We start from the raw sequence: 22843 nt of genomic DNA on the forward strand, positions 1-22843 counted from the left end.
GAGGATACATTACTGCCTGGGATGTTTGACAAACGGCCTGTGAGTTTAACAATGGGATCAGTGCCCGATGCAGTTTGTGTGCTGGCCATCCATTGTTAAATTGGCATGCTTTCGGCCTGCAAAACAGGCCCAATGTATACCATTTCCTACCGCAATGGCTCTGGGTAAATCTGCTTCTCTCAATTTTCTCATATAATCTATTATCTAATATAGTTTGTTTGTTTCATGTAAATAAGAGCTAACTCACTGGATGTATCATGTAATTTCTCCCTTGAGTTTGGAGCTTGCTGCTGGTAGTTAAAAGATTGCCCTGAGGGACAGCTCATTTTATTAATATATAGCTCACCAAGAGGAAGCCCAAATTTCATTCAGTTACTTATTGGAGCCAGCTTCCACCTGTTTACACTCGAGACAGGTTATTAGCGAAGTGTTTTTCCCAGTTATTTCTCATCTAGTAGAGTTAGCTCATAATCCAGAGTTCAAGCATCAAGGAATTTGATTAATCGCTGTTAGTTAAATCAGTCCATGGATCCAATATGAAAGCAACGGGGCGTTTATATGAAGCTATACTCCACATCAGAATAAACAAGCAATCTGCCGAATTACCTTGAGCTTATTTCTTCCCGTTTTTAATTGCTGTTGTTTCTAAATGATTTTTTCTAATTGAATTGACATCTGAGCTGAATCTCATTTCTTCCCTGTGAAGCACAACTTGTAATCTGCTTTGATCGTGCACACAGTCCAGCATAAGCCGAGGTATCAGTTCCAGACGATTCCTCAATTCCACGTTTCCTGTTACTTCCTTTGTTGTCTTCCAAAAGATGCACTGTAATCTTCTGCATTCCAGGATGGCTGCAGGCAATGATTTGCCTGTGACATTCCAGCAGTAGCGCATTTTAAGAGTTTAGGTACTGTGAATGAGTGCGGAGCTTTAAATGTGATACCAGTGAAAAGGTTGTGGTGGATTGATAGTTCCTTCCTAGAATATGGAAAGTTGCTGAGTTGTTTGCCTGCCAACAATGAGCCTTTCAACAGCTTCCATGAAAAACAAATAAGGATTCAATGTTGGTTAAGCAGTTATGCGTAAAACCATTTGTTTTAGCCTTTATGTGGGGTTGGGGGGAACTATGTTGCAAACTTAGTCCAAAAGTAAAATACTGCGGATGCTGGAAATCTGAAATAAAAACAGGAAAGGTTGGCAACACTCAGCAGGTCAGGTAGCAACAGGGGAGAGAGAAACAGAGTTAACGTCTCAGCTTGGTGACCCTTCGTAAGACCTCTGTTTCCAGCATTTTCTGTTTTTATTACAGATATAATATTCAGCATGATCAAGAGCATTGCAATAGTTACTGCACTTCTGTAACAGTCATATTTTTACAACCACCATAGATGGATGCGAGTGAGTTATGAGACTTTATACAGTTGAAGTTTTTGCTCACGTCATAAGCACAGGTGCACTAGTGGGAGTAGATTTCTGCTTTGGGGCAATCCTGACGCAAATTGCAATAGCTTTGAGACGTGTTTTCGTTCCTCAAGTTTCCGCTCAAACTCATTTGCACATCGCTGAACACCAAATCTGCCAGGAACCAGCGCAATAAGGTTTTAAAACATAATTTTTTTTTTAACTTTTTGCTTTCAAAATTACCCCTTGATATATTTAGGAGTGATAACTTGCTGCAGTTTGATTAATGCAGCTGAAAATGGATTTACCACAAAAAATAAGCAGATTTAATCACAGTGACAATCCACCACCTGTGAGTAACCTGGTTTTAAATTACTGAAAATGACTTGATAAAAATAGACAGAACTATTTGCTGGTTATATTGAGGTACATTAGTCAGCTTTATGGTAAATTAAGATAAAATATATTCAGAAGCGTTTAAAACATGCCAATTAGTGGTCTGTGAGATGTGGGTGTTGCTGTTGAGGCCAGCATTTATTGCCCATCCCGAATTGCCCTTGAACTGAGTGGCTTGTTAGGCCAATTTAGAGGGCAGTTAAGAGTCAATCTCATTGCTGTGGGTCTGGAATCACACCAGGTAAGGATAGCAGATTTCCTTCCCGAAAGGACATTAGTGAACCAGATGGGTTTTTACAATGATTTCATGGTCACCATTAGACTAGCGTTTAATTCCAGATTTATTAATTGAATTCAAATTTCACCATTTGCTGTGGTGGGATTTGAACCCATGTCCCCAGAGCATTAGCCAGGGCACTGAATTATTAGTCTAGTGACTTTACCACTACGCCACCGCCTCCCTTGGGGGAGAGGGGGGGTGGGGTGGTGGTGGCCAGTTTTGTGAGTGGGGCCAACTTGCAGCTCAATGCTTTTAAAACTAGATCACAGAAACTCAAACTGCACTGAGGTGAGGTGAGAGTGACTGCCCTTGAGATCACGGCAGTATTTGACTGCGTATGGCATCAAGGAGCCCTAGCAAAACTGAGGTCAATGGGAATCAGGAGGAAAATCCTCCCCCAGTTGGAGTCATACATAGCGCAAGGGAAGATGGTTGTGGTTGTTGGAGGTCAAACATCTGAGCTCCAGGACATTACGGCAGGAGTTCCTCAGGGTAGTGTCCTCGGCCCAACCATCTTCAGCTGCTTCAATGACCTTCCTTCAATCATAAGCTCAGAAGTGGGGCTGTTCGCTGATGATTGCACAATGTTCAGCACTATTCGCAACTCTTCAGATACTGCAAAAGTCCGTGTAGAAATGCAGCAAGACCTGGACAATATCCAGGCTTGGGCTGATAAGTGGCAAATAACATTCATGCCACACAAGTGCCCGGCAATGACCATCTCCAACATGAGAGAATCTAACCATCTCCCCTTGATATTCAGTGCCATTACCATCATTGAATCCCCCACTATAAACATCTTGGGGGCCATCATTGACCAGAAACTGAACTGGAGTAGCCATATAAATACAGTGGCTACAAGAGCAGGTCAGCGGCTAGGAATCCTGCAGCGAGTAACTCACCTCCTGTCTCCCCAAAGCCTGTCCACCATCTACAAGGCACAAGTCAGGAGTGTGATGGACTACTCTCCACTTGCCTGGATGGATGCAGCTCCAACAACACTCAAGAAGCTTGACACCATCCAGGACAAAGCAGCCTGCTTGATTGGCACCCCATCTACAAACATTCACTCCCTCCACCACCGATGCACAGTGGCAGCAGTGTGTACCATCTACAAGGTGCACTGCAGCAACGCACCAAGGCTCCTTAGGTAGCACCTTCCAAACCCACGACCTCTACCAACTAGAAGGACAAGGGCAGCAAATGCATGGGAACACCATCACCTGCAAGTTCCCCTCCAAGTCACACTATCCTGACTTGGAACTTCACTGTCGCTGGGTCAAAATCCTGGAATTCCCTTCCTAACAGCACTGTGGGTGTAGCTACCTCACATGGACTGCAGCAGTTCAAGAAGGCAGCTCACCACCACCTTCTCAAGGGCAATTAGGGATGGGCAGTAAATGCTGCCCTAGCCAGCGACGCCCACATCCCATGAATGAATAAAGAAAAAACTTAACTTGTGCTTAAAATTTTGTGCACTTGGTTTTATTGATTCTGGGGGCGAATAGCACCAAGAGATACAATCAAACAGAGCAGAACTCCAGGCTGTGATACATATATATAACAACTTAAAAATGTAAAGCATGAAAAAGGGACCTTCAGGCCGATCAGTTCCCTTCTTTCCACAAACTGTGCACAAAAATCTTATCTGATTTTATGAAACATACTCAATTTTGAGCCATTGGTTCTGCAATGTTCCCCCATAACGTTGCCCATTACCCAAAGGCAATCGAGGAAAACTTCATCCAACCTCACAACAATCTCTGCTTTACATCCCAATAATCCCAGCAGCTCAGCAATCATGGTTAGCCAGTCAATCATCTCATTACTGTGAATGGAGTTATGCTGATGCAAAATAGCTCCTGGGATTGTTTACATAACAGTCAATGAGCTTCAAAAGTAATTCACTGTGTTAAACAGTCTGAGATGTTTAGTGTGATAAGGCCCTATATAATTTCACAATATTATGGTGTCCCCTATGGTATTTAATAGTAATAACAACAGAAAATACTAGAAATACTCAGCAGGTCAGGCAGCATCTGTGGAGAGAGAAACAGAGTTAACGTTTCAGGTCGATGACCTCATCTGTTTCAGCAGTAATCATTATTAAAAGGGTACTCTCATGTTATAATTATTAGGGGTTAACTGATGTTTAACATGAAAATGGAGTGGGAAGTTCGCTTTGAAACTTGGAGTTAAGGATTTTTTAAAGATAGAGGTGATGGAGCTTTAATTTGTATCTACCTTTTCCTTTAACTTGTGTAAGTGTATGTGATGCAGATATTGGGTCCAAAAGAAAAATATTCCATTCTCCAGCACCAGCATTCCTTACTTCAGTTAGCCTAAAAATTTCCTTCAAAAAGCATAAATAGTGCATTATCATTAAATAAAAAATGGATTCTCGGCACCAATGACTAGCAGCATTGAGTCTCAATAACTAATCTACCACTGGAGGAATATGAAGCGAGTAAACCATTTCTTCATTGAAAGCTAAGAAACGGCCTGTCTGTGTTCATCACTGAATGCTGACTCTGTGGTCCGGTTTGTTGTGGAAAACTGACTAGGATGTCAATTTGGGGTTGCCATTCGTGAGCCCTCGATTATCTGCCTTTTTTACACAAGGATTTTCATTGGGTACAGCCTTACACAGAGGCTATCTCTCTGCACAGCACTTTAACACCAATTTCCTGTTATCTTGACCCAAGGAGGAAGAAATCAAATATATTTTATTTGCAATATATGTGTCTTCATTCTCTTGTCAAGGGTGGTTTTATACCATATGTGCAAAACCAATATTTGAGAATTATCCACTAATCTTCATTATCCACCAAGAGATAGTCATGGGTGTGCGTTTTATTGTAGTGGATATTGGAGGTTCCACCATACACCTTTGCAATCACAAACATCTCGCTTAATCCCACACATCACATTTAAAGTTTTAAATTACCAGGAGCATGACAGGACCCTTACACACCACTCAAGCAGTAGAACAAATTCTATCCACCGTATATACTCGTGTAAAAGTCGACCCATGACTTTACGCCAAAAAATCTTGAATTTTTCCTATATCTTGTGTAAAATTTGACCTTAACTTTCAGAGCACAGACAGAACATTCTAATCACTCACTAGTAGAAACACCCAACCGTTCATCTAGGACCTCCACATTTTTTCACTATGGCGCCAAGGAAGAAGAAAAAATGCACAGCGCAGTTTAAACTAGAAGTTGTTACATGTGCAGAGAAGGTGAATAATTGTGCGGCAGCAAGAGAATTCACAGTATCAGAGAAGACTGTTAGAGACTAGAGAAAGCTTTCCACACAGCTCATGAAGATGCTAAAGAATAAAAGTGCCAACAAGGGAAAGCCTAACAAGTGGCTGTAATTAGATGGTAAAGTTTCAGAATGGGTCAGTGAACGTTGTCAGAATGGATACACAGTTTCCCATGCATCTATCCGACTCTACGCCCTGCCTCCATGGTGGCTATTATTCGGTTCGTAAAAGTTCAAAAACACGACTCATGTAAAGGTCGACCCCTCAAAAATTGGTCTCAAGAATTCAACTTTTACACGAGTATATACAGTAATTCAATTGCATCTAGCTCCCCAATTTAGAGTACAGCTGCAAATTCACACCGGAGTGGTCCAGCTGAACCTTGCAGTTTTTCTTTTACTTTATTGTTTGTTTTGAGTTGAAATCATATTAGGCATGTTCCTATTTTGCCTCCCCTTTTTCTCTGTCGATCGCTGCACAAGGCATAATCCTGATCTAAGAGAGTGAGCAATTGGCCCACTGCCTACAAAGCTGGGAAGCTCATGGGAATTGCCGAGTGAATCGGACTTTCTCTTGACCCTGAGTGGCCCTTACTCTCTCCAGTTTTCCAATCCATTCCTATTGCAAATGTGGCAGGCACTGAGCGCCTCTGAATTGTGATGTGAACTCGTGTACAGTGTGTTGCAGGTGCAATATATTGTGCCAGCCTGGTAGTTCCATAATAGATCCAGTGATCTTGGAGGAGGCCTTAACTGTAGAAGATGGTATATACACAGAAACCTCCTACCATCTTCTCCTGAGATGGAAATGTTTCTCCAAGTAAGATGGGTCATTACATTTATGTTCAGTCCAAATCAGAGGAGGTCCTAATCTGAGAAGCTGAGTGGAGAGGAATCACATCCAGGGCAGAACATTCAGAATTACAGATGAAGATTCTCAGCAAACGGCACCTCAAACTTGACGTCGGTTTGCACTCTGAAAGCCTTAACTTCTGTGTTTGGAAATGAATTGCAAACAGTAACAGTGCTCTTTGTTTCCACAGCTGCTTATGTGAGTTTTCACATGCACATAGGTGGTTGCAGGACGTGGTTTCTACTCGTTCACCTATATACGTGATTGGATTCACTCCTCCTGCATTTGTAAATAACACAGAAACTAGTTTACATCCGCTTTCTCACACACTCTCACACCTTCCAGTTGCCCAACGTGGGTGTCAGCAGTTTGAAGTTAGCGGCCCCTCCCCCCACTGCAAATGTGGTTAAGTATGAAAACAGTTGCATTGAAATTTGGTGCACGACTGCATCCGAGGATTGCGGTGCCTATTAGTCGAAGTAAAAGTTTCAAACAATTGCAACATTTGATTCTTGCTATTAAACGTCTTCCCGTTTTCAGTTCCTCTTATAATATTCAACCCATGAACGGTCATCCAGTATCATTCAAAAGTAATGACTTGCAAAAAAAATTAAACAGTACACATTGCAAAAATAAAAGTACCCATCCAGTAAAGAAAAATTGACAGATAGCTGCTATGGCATAATGCTGTTTTGCACAAGAAACCTTTAAAAACAAGGTAATGAGATATGCTATCTGTGAGCTAACACTTGGTCATTTAGAGGAAGTTCAGCTTTATGTGTTTCAATGTCTTTATGCTGAGGAAGCATTTACACCACAAGTGAAGTGCACGTCATTTGAATTTGAAAATGTGCAGTTCTGGTTATTAGTGGGACTGAGCAGTGCACCAGGCTGCCCACTCATTGACAGATGGATAACATCATGTAAGTAGAGCACTTTAAGGCTTTTCTGACATGACCGTGTTTGTACAGAGGGACTGTTGTTCAGTGTACCTATCAGTCGCTAGAAAGCTAGACTGACAAAAAGACGCACTAATAAGAATCTAAACAAGATAGGATGTGTGTAAAAACTTACTTGCTGCCCGAAAATCACTAGACAAGAATTGGGTTATATTTACAAACCGTGCAGCTTTGTGAAATATGCACAGCTGGCGAGAGGGGCAGATAGCCTGTGGTCATCTGAGCTTGTAGTAGGATGACAAGTCCGTATCACACTATACCATAGGCACAAGTTCACATTGTGAGGTTTCTATCAGTAATCAGAAGGATTTTAATATAGTAAATGTGCCTTGGGAACAATCTTTGGTTAATAATTTGTTGAAAATAATTAGCAGCAACAATAAAGTAGTGCATTTTGCTATGGACACAATCGAGTCCAGTGAACAGTGTGTTTTGTTTGATTGAACCTCCTTGAAATGCTAGATTTTTGATCTGATTTTAATGCTGTTCTTTCACATTTGATACATTAAGGTGCTTGTAGATTTGCTTTTCAGAAGGGCCAGACTGCACATTCTTTCCTTGTGCAATTCATTAACAGGCTTACTAATATTTATAACACCATGTCTTACTCCAGTTCCTTTTTTCTCACCACTACAGAACAGTGGAACCCTCATCCCTCTACAGCCACTACTCTCTTTTTACAATTAATACTTGATGATTTACCTTGGTTTCTTAACTTTTTGCTGTTTTCACACTTGGTAAGGTTATGTATTATGGGTTTCAGCCCCGCACTTAGATTTCTCAGCTTTAACAAGTCCCCAGTGCTCTCACTGTTATATTGATTGCAATTACTAGGAATAAATGATTTGGTTGCTTCAGAAGTGTTTATTGATGAAGTCAAACATCAATAAAGTGCATGGCTGTGAGCTTCACCAAAGCTCCGTTGACTTTTTTTAAAAATCAGTTCTAATTTTTATTTGTAAAGCCAGGGGAGAGCATGACCGCAGTCCCCCACTACCATAAATTTTGCAGTCGAGTATCCTGCATTTGGGGACATCGCAGACGTCAACAAACCCTAAGTGCAATGGGTTAGTCTCAATCTGGCAGCAATTTTTTTTCCCAAAATATATTTTATTCATAAAAATCTGTAAAAAATACATTACAAAACAGTTCCAAAAAGCACCAAGTCAAAAACTACAAAGAGTGCAAAGGAGATCAGTTTCCTTCAATACAGGAGTGAGTTGCCTCACAGCCCTTCCATTTCGTTTTACATGCCATGTACATTTTACAGCAAACAAATATTTTCTGGCTACAGTTCGAGGGGTTTGCCATGGATCCAGTTCCTCAGTTCACCTTGGTGGGGGGGACCTTACACAATGGTCTTTCCCCATTGAGCCTTTACCACAGCTGCCCCAAGCTTTAGTGCGTCCCTCAGCACGTAGTCCTGGACCTTGGAATGTGCCAGTCTGCAACATTCGGTCGTGGACAACTGTTTGACAGGTTGAGATTTGGCGGTCCTCTTCACCTGCTACCTTCCAGTTCTCAAAAGGCTTACACACTTGTGTTTATATTACATCAGCACAGTCACTCCCATTATGGTGTCATTTACATAAATTTACATAATTTGCCATAACCATTGGAAGGGAAAATGGTAAAAGCTCATTATTATAAACTACATTCTTCCTAACTAGCCACTATAGTAAATGTTGCCTTTTGTCTTGCTCAGTGTTCCATTATAGGCAGTGGAAGAACTCGCATCTCAGTAAGAGGAATCACTTATGGATTGGCCTAGGCTTACAATGATGAATTTCAACTGTACGAATGGTATCGGCTTGTATTTAGATAGTGCAATTTTTTTTAAAAGTAAAAACTAACTTTATTGGACGATATTTAACTAGCTGGACAGAGTACTTCTCTTTTTTTATATTTGTACAATTACTGCTTGGGGTATCTTTGTCAGATTTTTCCATGTTCATGTATGAATGTTTGATATGAAAAAACAAGTCTGTAAAACCACAAGAGCCATGTGCTTGTCACATTCAGCTGCTGTAAGGGCTGTAGATGTCTCAGTAATAACTGGGCACAGGTCCATTTTTAGAATTCTTGATGCTTGTTTCCTTGCTTGCTGTGAGATTTCCTAGATACCAGTATTTTACAGACACGACCCTTTTTAAACACAGTAATTCTATAATTGGTTGCTCCCAGTGAGCTCTTTCTGATTCCTAATAAATCCCAGATATAATCAGAGCCTAAGCTGCATCTGCTCACCCCTCCCCCCACCCCCCCCCCACCATTTTGTACCTTTGCACAGTACGGTATCCTCTTTCTATTTGGTTGCATGGAAACCCTGCAGACGATGACATTTTTAACAATACATCAAATCAAAACCCAGAGCGTTAAGAAGGTCTTATTAACACAACACCTGCATCATTGGACTCTAATAATGTTTGCATCCTTTCAGTTTAATCTTGTTGCTGTTGGTTTTGAACAAATTATTAACATACTGTTGTTCCAAATGCAGATTTACCATTTTAAAATTTGTCTGATCACTGGAGCAAAACGTCACAAAATGCACTTGCACTTATGATGAATGCGTAATCAATGTGTGCTTTATCAGAGGCTGTTCTATATCAAAACAACAACAACTTATATTTATATAATGCTTTTAACATAAGAAAACGTCCCATGGTTCTTCACAGGGAGCATTATAAAACAAAATATGTCACTGAGCCACATAAGTAGATATTAGGTCAGATGACCAAAAGCTTGGTCAAAGAGGAGTCTCTTAAAGGAGGGAAGTGGGGTAGAGAGGCAGAGAGGTGTAGAGATGGAATTCCAGAGCTTAGGCCCTAGGCAACTGAAGGTGCAGCCACCAATGGTGAAACGATTAAAATTCGGGATGCTCAAGAGGCCAGAATTAGATGAGCGCAGGTATTTTGGAGGGTTGTGGGGCTGGAGGAGATTACAGAGATAGGGAGGGGTGAGGCCATGGAGGGATTTGAAAACAAGGATGAGAATTTTAAAATCAAGGCATTGCTTGACCGGAACCCAATGTAGGTCAGTGAGCACAGGGATGATAGGTGAATGGGACCTGGTGCACGTTAGCAGCAGAGTTTTGCATGACTTCAGGTTTATGGAGGATAAAATGTGGGAGGCCAGCTAGGAGTGCATTGGAATAATCACAGGCGATTATTATATGTTATAGATGCATGTTTGATTTTGTCTATGTTGTGTTCTGGAGAGGCACAAAGTGCAGGCCAGATGCATCTTCACTTGTTGAGGGAAAAGCAGAGGGAAGTCATTTCCTATTTGCAGCTGAATAGCAGAACATTAAAGAGTAGATTATCCAGCTACAGTTGCTACATGTCTCGGACAGGGGAAAATACTCTTTATAAAAACAGGATTATCATATTCAAATATTTAGTTAGCACTTCAGGTTAATTATGTAAATGTTATATCCTGTTTATCGGTACATGTAGTTACATGCAGATACCTGCTCTGTATCATGTACCATGACTCATGGCCCTCCTGCCTTGGGCGCTATGGCGTTGGAAGGATGAATGAGAATGGGCAGAGACTGCTTGAGTTGTGTACCTATCATAACCTCTGCATCACCAACTCGTTCTTTCACACTAAACCCTGTCACCAGGTTTCATGGAGGCACCCAAGATCGCTTCGTTGGCACCAGCTAGACCTCATTGTCACAAGGCGAGCCGCCTTAAACAGTGTTCAAATCACACGCAGCTTCCACAGTGCGGACTGCGACACCAACCACTCCCTGGTGTGCAGCAAGGTTAGACTCAGACCAAAGAAGTTGCATCATTCCAAGCAGAAGGGCCACCCGCGCATCAACACGAGCAGAATTTCTCACCCACAGCTGTTACAAAAATTTCTAAATTCACTTGTAACAGCCCTTCAAAACACTCCCACAGGGGATGCTGAGACCAAGTGGGCCCACATCAGAGACGCCATCTATGAGTCAGCTTTGACCACCTACGGCAAAAGTGTGAAGAGAAATGCAGACTGGTTTCAATCTCATAATGAAGATCTGGAACCTGTCATAGCCGCTAAGCGCATTGCACTGTTGAACTACAAGAAAGCCCCCAGCGATTTAACATCCGCAGCCCTTAAAGCAGCCAGAAGTACTGCACAAAGAACAGCTAGGCATTGCGCAAACGACTACTGGCAACACCTATGCAGTCATATTCAGCTGGCCTCAGACACCGGAAACATCAGAGGAATGTATGATGGCATGAAGAGAGCTCTTGGGCCAACCATCAAGAAGATCGCCCCCCTCAAATCTAAATCGGGGGACATAATCACTGACCAATGCAAACAGATGGACCGCTGGGTTGAGCACTACCTAGAACTGTACTCCAGGGAGAATGCTGTCACTGAGACTGCCCTCAATGCAGCCCAGCCTCTACCAGTCATGGATGAGCTGGACATACAGCCAACCAAATCGGAACTCAGTGATGCCATTGATTCTCTAGCCAGCGGAAAAGCCCCTGGGAAGGACAGCATTACCCCTGAAATAATCAAGAGTGCCAAGCCTGCTATACTCTCAGCACTACATGAGCTGCTATGCCTGTGCTGGGACGAGGGAGCAGTACCCCAGGACATGCGCGATGCCAATATCATCACCCTCTATAAAAACAAAGGTGACCGCGGTGACTGCAGCAACTACCGTGGAATCTCCCTGCTCAGCATGGTGGGGAAAGTCTTTGCTCGAGTCGCTCTGAACAGGCTCCAGAAGCTGGCCGAGCGCGTCTACCCTGAGGCACAGTGTGGCTTTCGTGCAGAGAGATCGACCATTGACATGCTGTTCTCCCTTCGTCAGATACAGGAGAAATGCCGTGAACAACAGATGCCCCTCTACATTGCTTTCATTGATCTCACCAAAGCCTTTGACCTCGTCAGCAGATGTGGTCTCTTCAGACTACTAGAAAAGATCGGATGTCCACCAAAGCTACTAAGTATCATCACCTCATTCCATGACAATATGAAAGGCACAATTCAACATGGTGGCTCCTCATCAGAGCCCTTTCCTATCCTGAGTGGTGTGAAACAGGGCTGTGTTCTCGCACCCACACTTTTTGGGATTTTCTTCTCCCTGCTGCTTTCACATGCGTTCAAATCCTCTGAAGAAGGAATTTTCCTCCACACAAGATCAGGGGGCAGGTTGTTCAACCTTGCCCGTCTAAGAGCGAAGTCCAAAGTACGGAAACTCCTTATCAGAGAACTCCTCTTTGCTGACGATGCTGCTTTAACATCTCACACTGAAGAGTGCCTGCAGAGTCTCATCGACAGGTTTGCGGCTGCCTGCAATGAATTTGGCCTAACCATCAGCCTCAAGAAAACGAACATCATGGGGCAGGACGTCAGAAATGCTCCATCCATCAATATTGGCAACCACTCTCTGGAAGTGGTTCAAGAGTTCACCTACCTGGGCTCAACTATCACCAGTAACCTGTCTCTAGATGCAGAAATCAACAAGCGCATGGGTAAGGCTTCCACTGCTATGTCCAGACTGGCCAAGAGTGTGTGGGAAAATGGCGCACTGACACGGAACACAAAAGTCCGAGTGTATCAAGCCTGTGTCCTCAGTACCTTGCTCTACGGCAGTGAGGCCTGGACAACGTATGCCAGCCAAGAGCGACGTCTCAATTCCTTCCATCTTCGCTGCCTTCGGAGAATACTTGGCATCAGGTGGCAGGACTATATCTCCAACACAGAAGTCCTTGAAGCGGCCAACACCCCCAGCTTATACACACTACTGAGTCAGCGGCGCTTGAGATGGCTTGGCCATGTGAGCCGCATGGAAGATGGCAGGATCCCCAAAGACACATTGTACAGCGAGCTCGCCACTGGTATCAGACCCACCGGCCGTCCATGTCTCCGCTATAAAGACGTCTGCAAACGCGACATGAAATCGTGTGACATTGATCACAAGTCGTGGGAGTCAGTTGCCAGCATTCGCCAGAGCTGGCGGGCAGCCATAAAGACAGGGCTAAATTGTGGCGAGTCGAAGAGACTTAGTAGTTGGCAGGAAAAAAGACAGAGGCGCAAGGGGAGAGCCAACTGTGCAACAGCCCCGACAAACAAATTTCTCTGCAGCACCTGTGGAAGAGCCTGTCACTTCAGAATTGGCCTTTATAGCCACTTCAGGCGCTGCTTCACAAACCACTGACCACCTCCAGGCGCATATCCATTGTCTCTCGAGATAAGGAGGCCCAAAAGAATCATGTAACCCTTCTGGAAAAACTGGACGTAGAAATATTCATTTTGCTGCACCTTGTACTTTTTCTAAAAGATCCCAGATGAGTATAAGAGAAAGATATTAAATGCTGCTTATATGTGAACAGGGGAAAAGAACAAGTTTATGCAGCTAAAGAAAACATTTGCAATTCACACAATTTTATTCACAAATTGGGGATGTGAAGCTAACATATACCCTCTACCTACCCTGGATTGTTTGTTGTTCTTGTGTGCCCAGGTTTACTCATATCTCCAGTAAAGGTCTTTGATCTTTATTAGATCCATAACACAGAGCAAAACCTCAAAGGCTCCCCTTCATGAGTCTTAACAACATCAAAGAATACAACATCTATCAAATGTGTTCCTGTCCGAAGTCCAGTATGTGATTACAATTGCAGTACTCTATTTAGATAAAGGTGTTCCATCATCATTAGTTGGCTCCATTATGTCAGAATGTCTATTTTATGTACCCTACTTTGGCATTGACTTTTACAAATTGTCTCCTAATTTTTCAGGCAAAGTTTAATTAAAACCTGCGTCACCGCATCACTAAATGTCATGTCAGGTAGTCATCCTAGAAGGTTCAGTGTTGTCAGTTGTCATAGTGTATATCGTGTGCATGTTCATCTGTCCTCCATTCCCAAATAGCTGAGAGATCTGAGCTTGCTCAGGTGTAGTTAGATAGACTGGTCATTTCAGCACTGAGTGCTGCTTACAGTGTTTTTTCAAACTCACCAACAACTACTCCTCACTCAAGAAAGAGGACTGTTTTAGTCATTCTTTATTCAGAATGCCTGAAGGACGTCATTTATTTAAACTTTTCAAGCTCTTCTCACAATATCATCGGATAGGTACAGGTGATGGAGGCCATTTTGGTTCATCCTGGCTCATGCATCGAGAAAGGACTTATAGAGGCCTCGCACGGTTGTAAGTTGAGCGATGCTTATAGGCAGCCAGGTGATTTGCAACCTTTTCCACAACTGAGTTCTGAAAGCAAATCAACATTCTGCAAGGTCTGACTAGTCAACATCTCCATATGTGACATGAGTCCACTTGCAGGCAACCCTGATAAGACATCCTTGGTCCAAGAGAGCCATTGAACCCATCACTATATTAACCTTTCTACGATATAAACAATGACTTGGTGAAGTTTGGTGCTTTAGTATAAAACAATTACATTTGTCTTCAGAATATCACTGATTGATGAGCTGTATTTGAGAGTTACTATCACATTTTTGTCCTAAATGTTCATGAGCATTTTAAGAAAAGGGAATGCACTGTACTTTTAATCTTAAGTAGGTCAAAACATCCATGCAAACAAAATGTACAAAGTCAGCTTTGTTCTTTCTAGTCAACAACATTAGTTTGTCCAAAGCCAAGAGTTTGCAGCTGTTCCAAAGTTGAAATTGGTTTCTGAATTTGACACTAGGTCAGGTAGACCTTAAGATGTCAAGTACAAACAAATCCCCATTATAAGCTCAGAATTTATGTGCTTATGGACCTGTTTTCAGGATTCCTATGAGTGTGTCAGCACATTAGCACTAAGCAGCAGCAAAACAACAATCAAAAGCCAATTTTAGTTGATTGCCCATCAATGTTACTGTGGGCTTTTCGTATAACTTGGGGTCAGGTTGATAGGAAGATGACTAAAAGCAGATTTAATACTGCTCCAAACATGTAGAATTATTTTGGCAACATTTTGGAAACAACTGGAGTCTTGTTCCCAGGATGTATGTTTTGTGTGTCTGTACTTGAGACAAGTAACAGCTGTCATATTCTTGACTACTTAGAAGACTTTGAATAATACGCAGAAAGCTAAATTCAGTCAAGTTGCTTTGATCTTGTTTCTTGCCTGTTAATGAAATAAACTTCCAAATTCTAGTACAGTGGTTTATATTTTGCTTTCAGGCAAACGGAGTCGTTAACTCTGAATACAGAGTTGTCCAAATTATTGTGTGAGACCATTTATAGGAGGTATTCTCACACTCTTTACCTTGACTGTAATGTAACCCAAGAACTCAAATTTGTAGTTAGAACACAGTCGAGGGTCAGTCATCTCCTTGCTAATTTAAAATTTAATTGGGGCCAGTGTATGTGTTTACAGTTGCAGGCAAAATTAATTTTGTCTGGCTAGAGAGCAAGAATTGGACAGTGCAGTATAGCATGGAAAGAAAGACTTGCATTTATATAACGCCTTTCACGACACAGGACATCACAAAGCACTTTATGGCCAATGAAGTACTTTTGAAGTGTGGTCACTGTTGTAGTTTAGGAAACACAGCAGCCAATTTGTGCACAGAAAGATCCCACGAACAGCAATGTGATAATGACCAGATAATCTGCTTTTGTGATGTTGTTTGAAGGCTAAATATTGGCCAGGACCTCTCCTGTGCTGTTCTTTGAAATAGTGCCATGGGATCTTTTACACCCACCCCAGAGGACAAGTGGGGCCTCGGTTTAACAATTCATCCAAAAAAACAGCTCCTCCATCAGTGCAGCGCTCCCTCAGTAGTGCATTAGAGTATTCACCTTGATTTTTGTACTCAAGTTCTGGAGTGGGACTTGAATCCCCAACCTTCTAACTCAGAGGTGAGAGTGCTGCAACTGAGCGGCAGCTGACATTATAGTTTTATAGTGGCTTTATAGTTGAATTGCATCATCAACAGGGACCTGTGTAAATCTTAAGCAGCACCTTTTTTAATGATCTGTTAGATGAAAAGTTAAGTTGTTAAACGATCTACACAGCAATCCAGCTTCAGGGCATAAATTAAAATGGCTACAGTGTTATTCTTGTACGTCAGTTTAGCTCAGTTGAAAGCACTGTTACTTTTGCGGCAAAAGGTTGTGGCATCAAGCCATATTTAACCACATAATCTGGGTTGGCATTTCAATGCAGTGTGCTGAGGGATTGCAAGCATTGTCAGAGGTGTTGTCTTTCAGATGAGCCAATAAACCAGGTTGCTTGTTAAAGTGGATGTAAACGATCCTATCACAGTATTTGAAGAGCAGGTAATTTCTCCTGATGTTCTCCAAAAACAGTTGAACTACTGTTAGCTAATTTGCTGTCTGTGGGAACTTGCAGTTTGCAAATTGACTGCTCTGTTAGCTTACAAACCTTAACAATATTCCAGTCCATTCAAAATGAAGGCTATTTGAAAATCAACAGAAATATTATTTACAATGCTACATGCTTAGCACCCACGAATGAATTTATTGAGACAACCATCCATAATAAACAGGCCTCACTGTAAGTGTGACTACATTTTAGATTCCCCCCACCACCCCTCCCCCAATAACACTGCTGGTTGGTGCATTCCTGTTAAGAGCATTAAGCTTCATTTGCAAGTTTTATTCACTTTATTATTTTTTACAAAGTCAACAATGCAATGAATAGCTAATAATGTCGACTGAATTGAGAGGACAAGGGTGCACTAAAGACATTAAAAATAGGAGAGCAGCTTAAGTGGATCCTCAGGTCAGATGTTAAACAGTCTGTGATTGCGTTTTCTGGAAGATCTGTATTCCAGTTTCATTTTTAAAAAACTGCCAAACCAGCCATTTCAACAGCCGTCAACAACTTTTCCTGCTTTCAATCTCCCTTTTAAAATACTTGATTTTACAAATGTCACAGGACAATCATAATCCTGTATTATTGGCTTTTTTCCTTTTTGTTTTTCTTTGCTGTTTTTTTTAATCTATGAAACTGAAAAAAAATTTGGTGGGAGTTATACACCTACACATACAAATCATGATTGTGACTGTAAATTTGATAACATTTGTCATTCTTTATGTAAATGTATTTTTCTTCCTCCTTCTGGTTTCTTTATGTCACACACTGTCTCCTGGTTCACAATGAAGGGTAGGGAAACTGCTGTCAGGAATCTGTCTGCAACTGGTCACTGGGAGGTGAGATACGTCCAGAGTGACTTTCTGCCCAAGTTCCCGTCTGCTGCCGTGGGATAGCATCTGGGCTCCATTCTGCACCACCTTCCGGTGACATTACTGAGGTTGGGAATGTATCATGTGGTTGTGTGGAATCCGTAGGTGTAAATCCATGATCTGTCACTCAACAGTGCATTCTCCCTAGGCTTTATTCTGTTCATGGGAACGTAATATATTGCCCCGCTACTGTAACAACAACAGCTTGCATTTATATAGCACCTTTAACTAGTAACATATCCCAAGGCGCTACAAAAACATTGTTTGTATCAGTCAGGACAGGGTGTCCGATCAGGAGGGCCCCCCACCCAGCCTGCAAGAAGACTGCCTGTTTTCACCAGGCAGGTTCTTTGAGGGTTCAGCCACCCACCAGCCAAGGATAAACTACCTGTGGCAGCAGGCAGAGGCCCTTAAGTGCCAGTTAATTGACCACTTAAGGGTCTTGATTGGCCTGGGGCGGGCGGACTGTTTCTCGTCGCCGCCACCCTGCGTAAAATTGCAGCGGGGGCAGAAGGGGGTCCAGAATGGGGCCCCCCCCCCCCCACATCCCACTCAGTTTTACGCCCCCTTCCCTCCACCCACTCCACCCCCACCCCCGCCCCCCCCCCCCCCCCACTTTGGAGGGTATAAAACTCCGGACCAATTTATTTCTTGTGCATAAACATTACAATGAAACTTCTAAATAAGTAGTTTGGGATCCTAAAATACAGACAGACTTTGTCCCATCTAACCTACATTGCTTCTTTGGAAGAACAGCAAAACATTGTTCTCACAAAATCAACCTTTGCTTGAATCTGATATCTAAATAGTTAGTGGCAAATGGAACATTTTTCACAATTGGTGTAAGCATCTATAATTAAACATAGTGAACCCATATTATATACAAACACTCGGGTTCCATAAGTAAACTTCAGTTTTCTAAATTTGCATATAAACAATTGAGATAACATCACCCCAATTAAATGCTGGACTTGGGCTCAATAGAGCACATTTTCTACTGAGTCATAGGCAGTGGGTAGGAATCTTCTTCATCGAATATATTTCCCATTTATAATTGGAGTGATGCTCTCTCAGATGTCCGTATGCAAATTTAGAAAACCGAAGTTTGTTTATTGGTCCTGAAGATTTATACATAAGATGGTTTAACCCAAATCTCTGACTGTTAAGAGGAGCATCCATATTAAATAATGAGCTTTAAGTGTATTTACGCTTCTCTACATCACTTGTCGTTTTCGTCCCCGCCCCACCCCTGCAACCCCCCAGAATATTTGTTTTGAAACATGACAAACCAAGAAGGATAACCAGCAATAGAAGCTCTCCCATTGATTCTCTTTAGAACAGTGTAAGAGGCCAAGAACAGAGTGGTCAGAGTGGGACTAGGGCCTAAATATTGGTGAGGGAGCAGGTGAATGGGGAGGTGTTGCAGTTCTATATAAAAGCAAACTAATTATCTCTAGTAATAATAGTCATTAGACTAGCTAAAAAACTAGCTGTCTGTCAAGAAGTTCAGGTGCCAGCTAACAACATCACACCATTGGTGTTTCTCAGATTTTCTTTGGTAGAGAAGCTCAGGTTTTTTTTGGTTTGATGAAATCTCATATGTAATAGTGGAAGATCCCCACAGGAAGGGTGGCGCAGTGGTTAGCACCGCAGCCTCATAGCTCCAGCGCCCCGGGTTCGGTTCGGTGTACTGCCTGTGTGGAGTTTGCAAGTTTTCCCTGTGACCGTGCAGGTTTCCACCAGGTGCTCTGGTTTCCTCCCACAGCCCAAGACTTGCAGGTTGATAGGTAAATTGGCCATTGTAAATTGCCCCTAGTGTAGGTAGGTGGTGGGGATGTGGTAGGGAATACGGGATTAATGTAGGATTAGTATAAATGGGTGGTTGTTGGTTGGTACAGACTCAGTGGGCTGAAGGGCCTGTTTCAGTGCTGTATCTCTCTATGACTCTAATGACTGGAGGTCCTGTGAGTTTAATATGTGTGTACGTGTCTGCAGGAGCAGCTTGCTTACAAATGAAAGGGTGGCTGATTCCCTGTTAATCCTTGCAGGTGACACATTACGCACAAGGCTGGCTGTGATGCCATTAAAGTTATGGGGATGGATAGGATTAAGCTACTTTATAAACAAATCAGGATATCGGCAGTGACACATTGTGTGAGCACTTCATATCTGCATCCACATTTGAAATTCGCAGTGTTTACAAGGGAAAGTTACCTCAGAGTTCCAGGGTACTGCATTCGAGGACATGAAGATTTCTTTGTATACTGGGTAAGTGCCCTCTGTGGAGACCGCTATTGTACAGTCTAAAATCTACAGCAGGAGTTTGAAGAGGTCCTAGTAATGAAGCAGGCTAAAGATGTATTGTTTCAAGCCACAAACAGTTCTAGATAGCTGCTTGATTATTCAGGAGAAATGTGGGCATTCAATGATCGGCTCCAGAATCTGATGAAAGAGGCTTTTGGGAATGGCACATGGCCAGGAAAGATTATTGATCTCAATTGTGAACAACTTGTTCTGGCTCAGTAACAGTGGAAACTATCTAAGTGCAGTCGGAACCAGGGAGCAACGGAGCTTGATTGTTGAAGAATGTTTATTCCCATCCTTAAAAGAATGTTACTGTTGCCTGAGTCTGTCGGGCAGGAGAATTAAATATTAGTAAATCCTTTGCCAAGAAATGTTCTGAATGAATCAGGATTATGTGTGGATCAGGATTTCTTTAAACTGTGGATAAAAATAGTCATTTGGTAAAGTGCTCTTGCTTATCTATTTAATCCTTCATTCAGCAATTTAATCCATACAGAAGCAAGAGAAAACACTGCAGATCAGCACCTTTCACAAAAAAAAAGTATTTGGAACATTCTACAGCTTCTCAATAATGTTTTTCAATGAAATAGTCAAATATGTCTTGATGGTCAGAATCTGTTCGGTAACTTTATGACTACTTAAAGCATCACTGTCTCCATAAAAATAAGTGTGCCAGATGGAAAGAAGATATTGCAGTGATTTCAATTGTTATCAATACATCTCTCCATCACTTGTGGCATGGATGTGGTAACTGTGATTAACGGTTCTCTCTGCAGTTCTCCCTCATGGAAGGAAAAAGGTTTCCCAAATGACATTTTTCATGCAGACTGCCCATTAAATGTTTTGCTGTATCTGTAATTGTAATGTAAGCCTCAGATCTAGTGTACTTTTATATCGAGTTGATATTCTGTGAATGATGCCTTGTAGACTATGCTCTATAAACTCAAGGGTATCATGCCTATTTTTCATGTGCAAAGAGCTTGCCTAAACACCCAATATGGCTCATTATATACTGGAAGTGCACCACCTGCCATATTGCTATTGGTATAAAAGGATGAAGCCAAGGGCAACGCCTGAAATAGGCATTAGGCTCTTTGCAAATAGCAGGTCTAATGTCTGTCTGAAACCCGCTTTGTAAACTTGGGCTACCATGAATGCAGCTGGCTCCGGACCAGCTGTGTTCAGGAAAACATGATCTCCATTTGGCTTAACTGGTGATCCTTTGAAGGGACTGCTGAAGGCCACTACCATAAAGGATTGTCCCCTATGCCCAACTCATGCTGGCAAGCTGGAGTGAAACAATTACTGGGCCTATATATCAAATACATCATTTATTAATTGTTTACTGTAACTCAGCATGAGTGAGTAGTGCAGTGATTTTTTTTTTAGTCTTAGAGCTTGCTTGAGGTTCTCTGTCAACAGTTTCTCAATTCAAATCTCCCATCTAGCTCAGGAATTTATTGATTGCTTTAACTTTTGGAGATTACTGCATACAGCTGGACTTTGAAGAAGGTTTTAAAAATTATATCCCCAAAATTCATCACCAACTGACAAAATACAACAACTAAAATTCAGATGAATACAGGTTAAGCTGACAATGAAAAGATAGAGCAATGAAGGAGAAGGTTTGATACATTTGCGGTGACACCATCCTGGTCAATGTAAAACAGAGACATTTTATCAAAGGATTTGAAACATATATTGTATATCCAATAGCTAAAAAGAGCCATTTATAACTATAAGGGACTAACACATTTCCTGTTCATAGTTACATTCTAGTGTTCACTGTGTTCCAATGCATAGGCCAAATGTCAGTTCTGTTTCCTGTTTTAAAAAAACCAAGCGAGCTCTATCTTAGTTTCTCTTTTAATTGCCCAATGAGTTTGCGATTTCAGCATTCTCTTTATGCAGGGGAATCTTTCAATGTTTTTGATTTTTTTTTTAGTTCTTCCTATACTCTTAAGACAGAACATTCCTACTCCGAAAAGTGGACAAAAAAAATCTTTTTATGAATAGTGTTTAGTTTACCAACGTAAATATAACTATAGATAGAAAGGTGTCTATAGGAAGATGGGAGATTTTTCACCTTCATTCTTCTGGTAGCAGTCATTTATTTTCATACTTCAATGGTTTTGATTAGACGTGATAGGTTTGATGTTTATTTACCAAGCTGTCTGAACTATTTGATTCTATTACAAACCACAAATTATTTCTTGATAAATTTGCATACAGATTTTGCAGACATCTTTAACACTGTTGGGTCAGACTGGAGCTTTCTTTAGTGGAATTTCAAAGTATTCCTTAACTATGCTGTGAAGTACTGAATATATTAATGGGCTGGCTATACTGTCACAGTGATCTGAGGACCAGCAGCAGAATCTGAAGACTGCAGCTGTGACTTTGCATTGACCTTTTCTCTTCCTTTTCACAGTATAGCTCATTATTACTAATCAGCCACAGTTTCAGCCACTTTTTCCAGACCCTTCTGATTTTTATAAGTCTCTTCATCAAGCTCAAATAACAGCATAGATCTCTCCATCAGCACAGACACACTGAAGGGAGTGATTAGTTCATATTTATTTGTGTGTTAGAAGTGTCTTGTGATGGATCCTTAATCGAGCCTGACTATCATCAATAGACTTTAACATACAGCATTCAACTAATCAGAATGATAGAGCTTCAAACACTGTGACTGAATAAGTAACCAGATAATTTTGGGATGGCAGATGTCAAATGCATCGAAGGAATTCTAATATCTTTGGGATACAGATGAACAAAAAATGAACACTTATAGTTGATATATGGAGATTAAATATCTTGGCATGCTCCGTGGACTAGTGAGTTCTATATTAAGAAACCTAATATTCTCCTTCTGATTTCTTCCAGCGTTCCTGCTCTACCAGTGAAAAACCTAAATGGCTCTGGTCCTGTCCACCCAGCACTTGCAGGTATGAAACAAGGCACTGCCTTCACACGGCAGAGCAGGAGAGATGTCGGAGAGCTCTAAAATCAATCCATTGTAACGTCACATCATAACACCCAGGCAGGAATGAAGCTAGCAATCTGAAGTTTGTGCACACACCACTCAATCCTTTAATGTACTGACCCCTCCCCTCAATCCTTTAATGTACTGACCCCTCCCCTCAGCCCAGCAGCCCAGGCATTTGATTGCAGATAACAACCTTGTAACTATCTTCATATGT

General features: G+C 41.8%; 1 protein-coding gene and 1 pseudogene across 1 annotated transcript in view; one reads left to right on the forward strand and one right to left on the reverse strand.

Moving 5' to 3' along the window:
* The window catches only part of LOC137382666 (E3 ubiquitin-protein ligase DTX1-like), a 292622-nt gene that overhangs the window by 221273 nt on the left and 48506 nt on the right, over positions 1 to 22843 (forward strand). The window contains exon 3 of the mRNA XM_068054908.1: positions 22527 to 22588. Coding sequence (XP_067911009.1) covers positions 22527 to 22588 — 62 coding nt within the window. The remainder of the gene's footprint in view (positions 1 to 22526; positions 22589 to 22843) is intronic.
* On the reverse strand, positions 8126 to 8253 carry LOC137383059 (U1 spliceosomal RNA; annotated as a pseudogene).

The sequence above is a fragment of the Heterodontus francisci genome, chromosome 23, assembly GCF_036365525.1.
Source record: "Heterodontus francisci isolate sHetFra1 chromosome 23, sHetFra1.hap1, whole genome shotgun sequence".
Taxonomy (NCBI): domain Eukaryota; kingdom Metazoa; phylum Chordata; class Chondrichthyes; order Heterodontiformes; family Heterodontidae; genus Heterodontus; species Heterodontus francisci.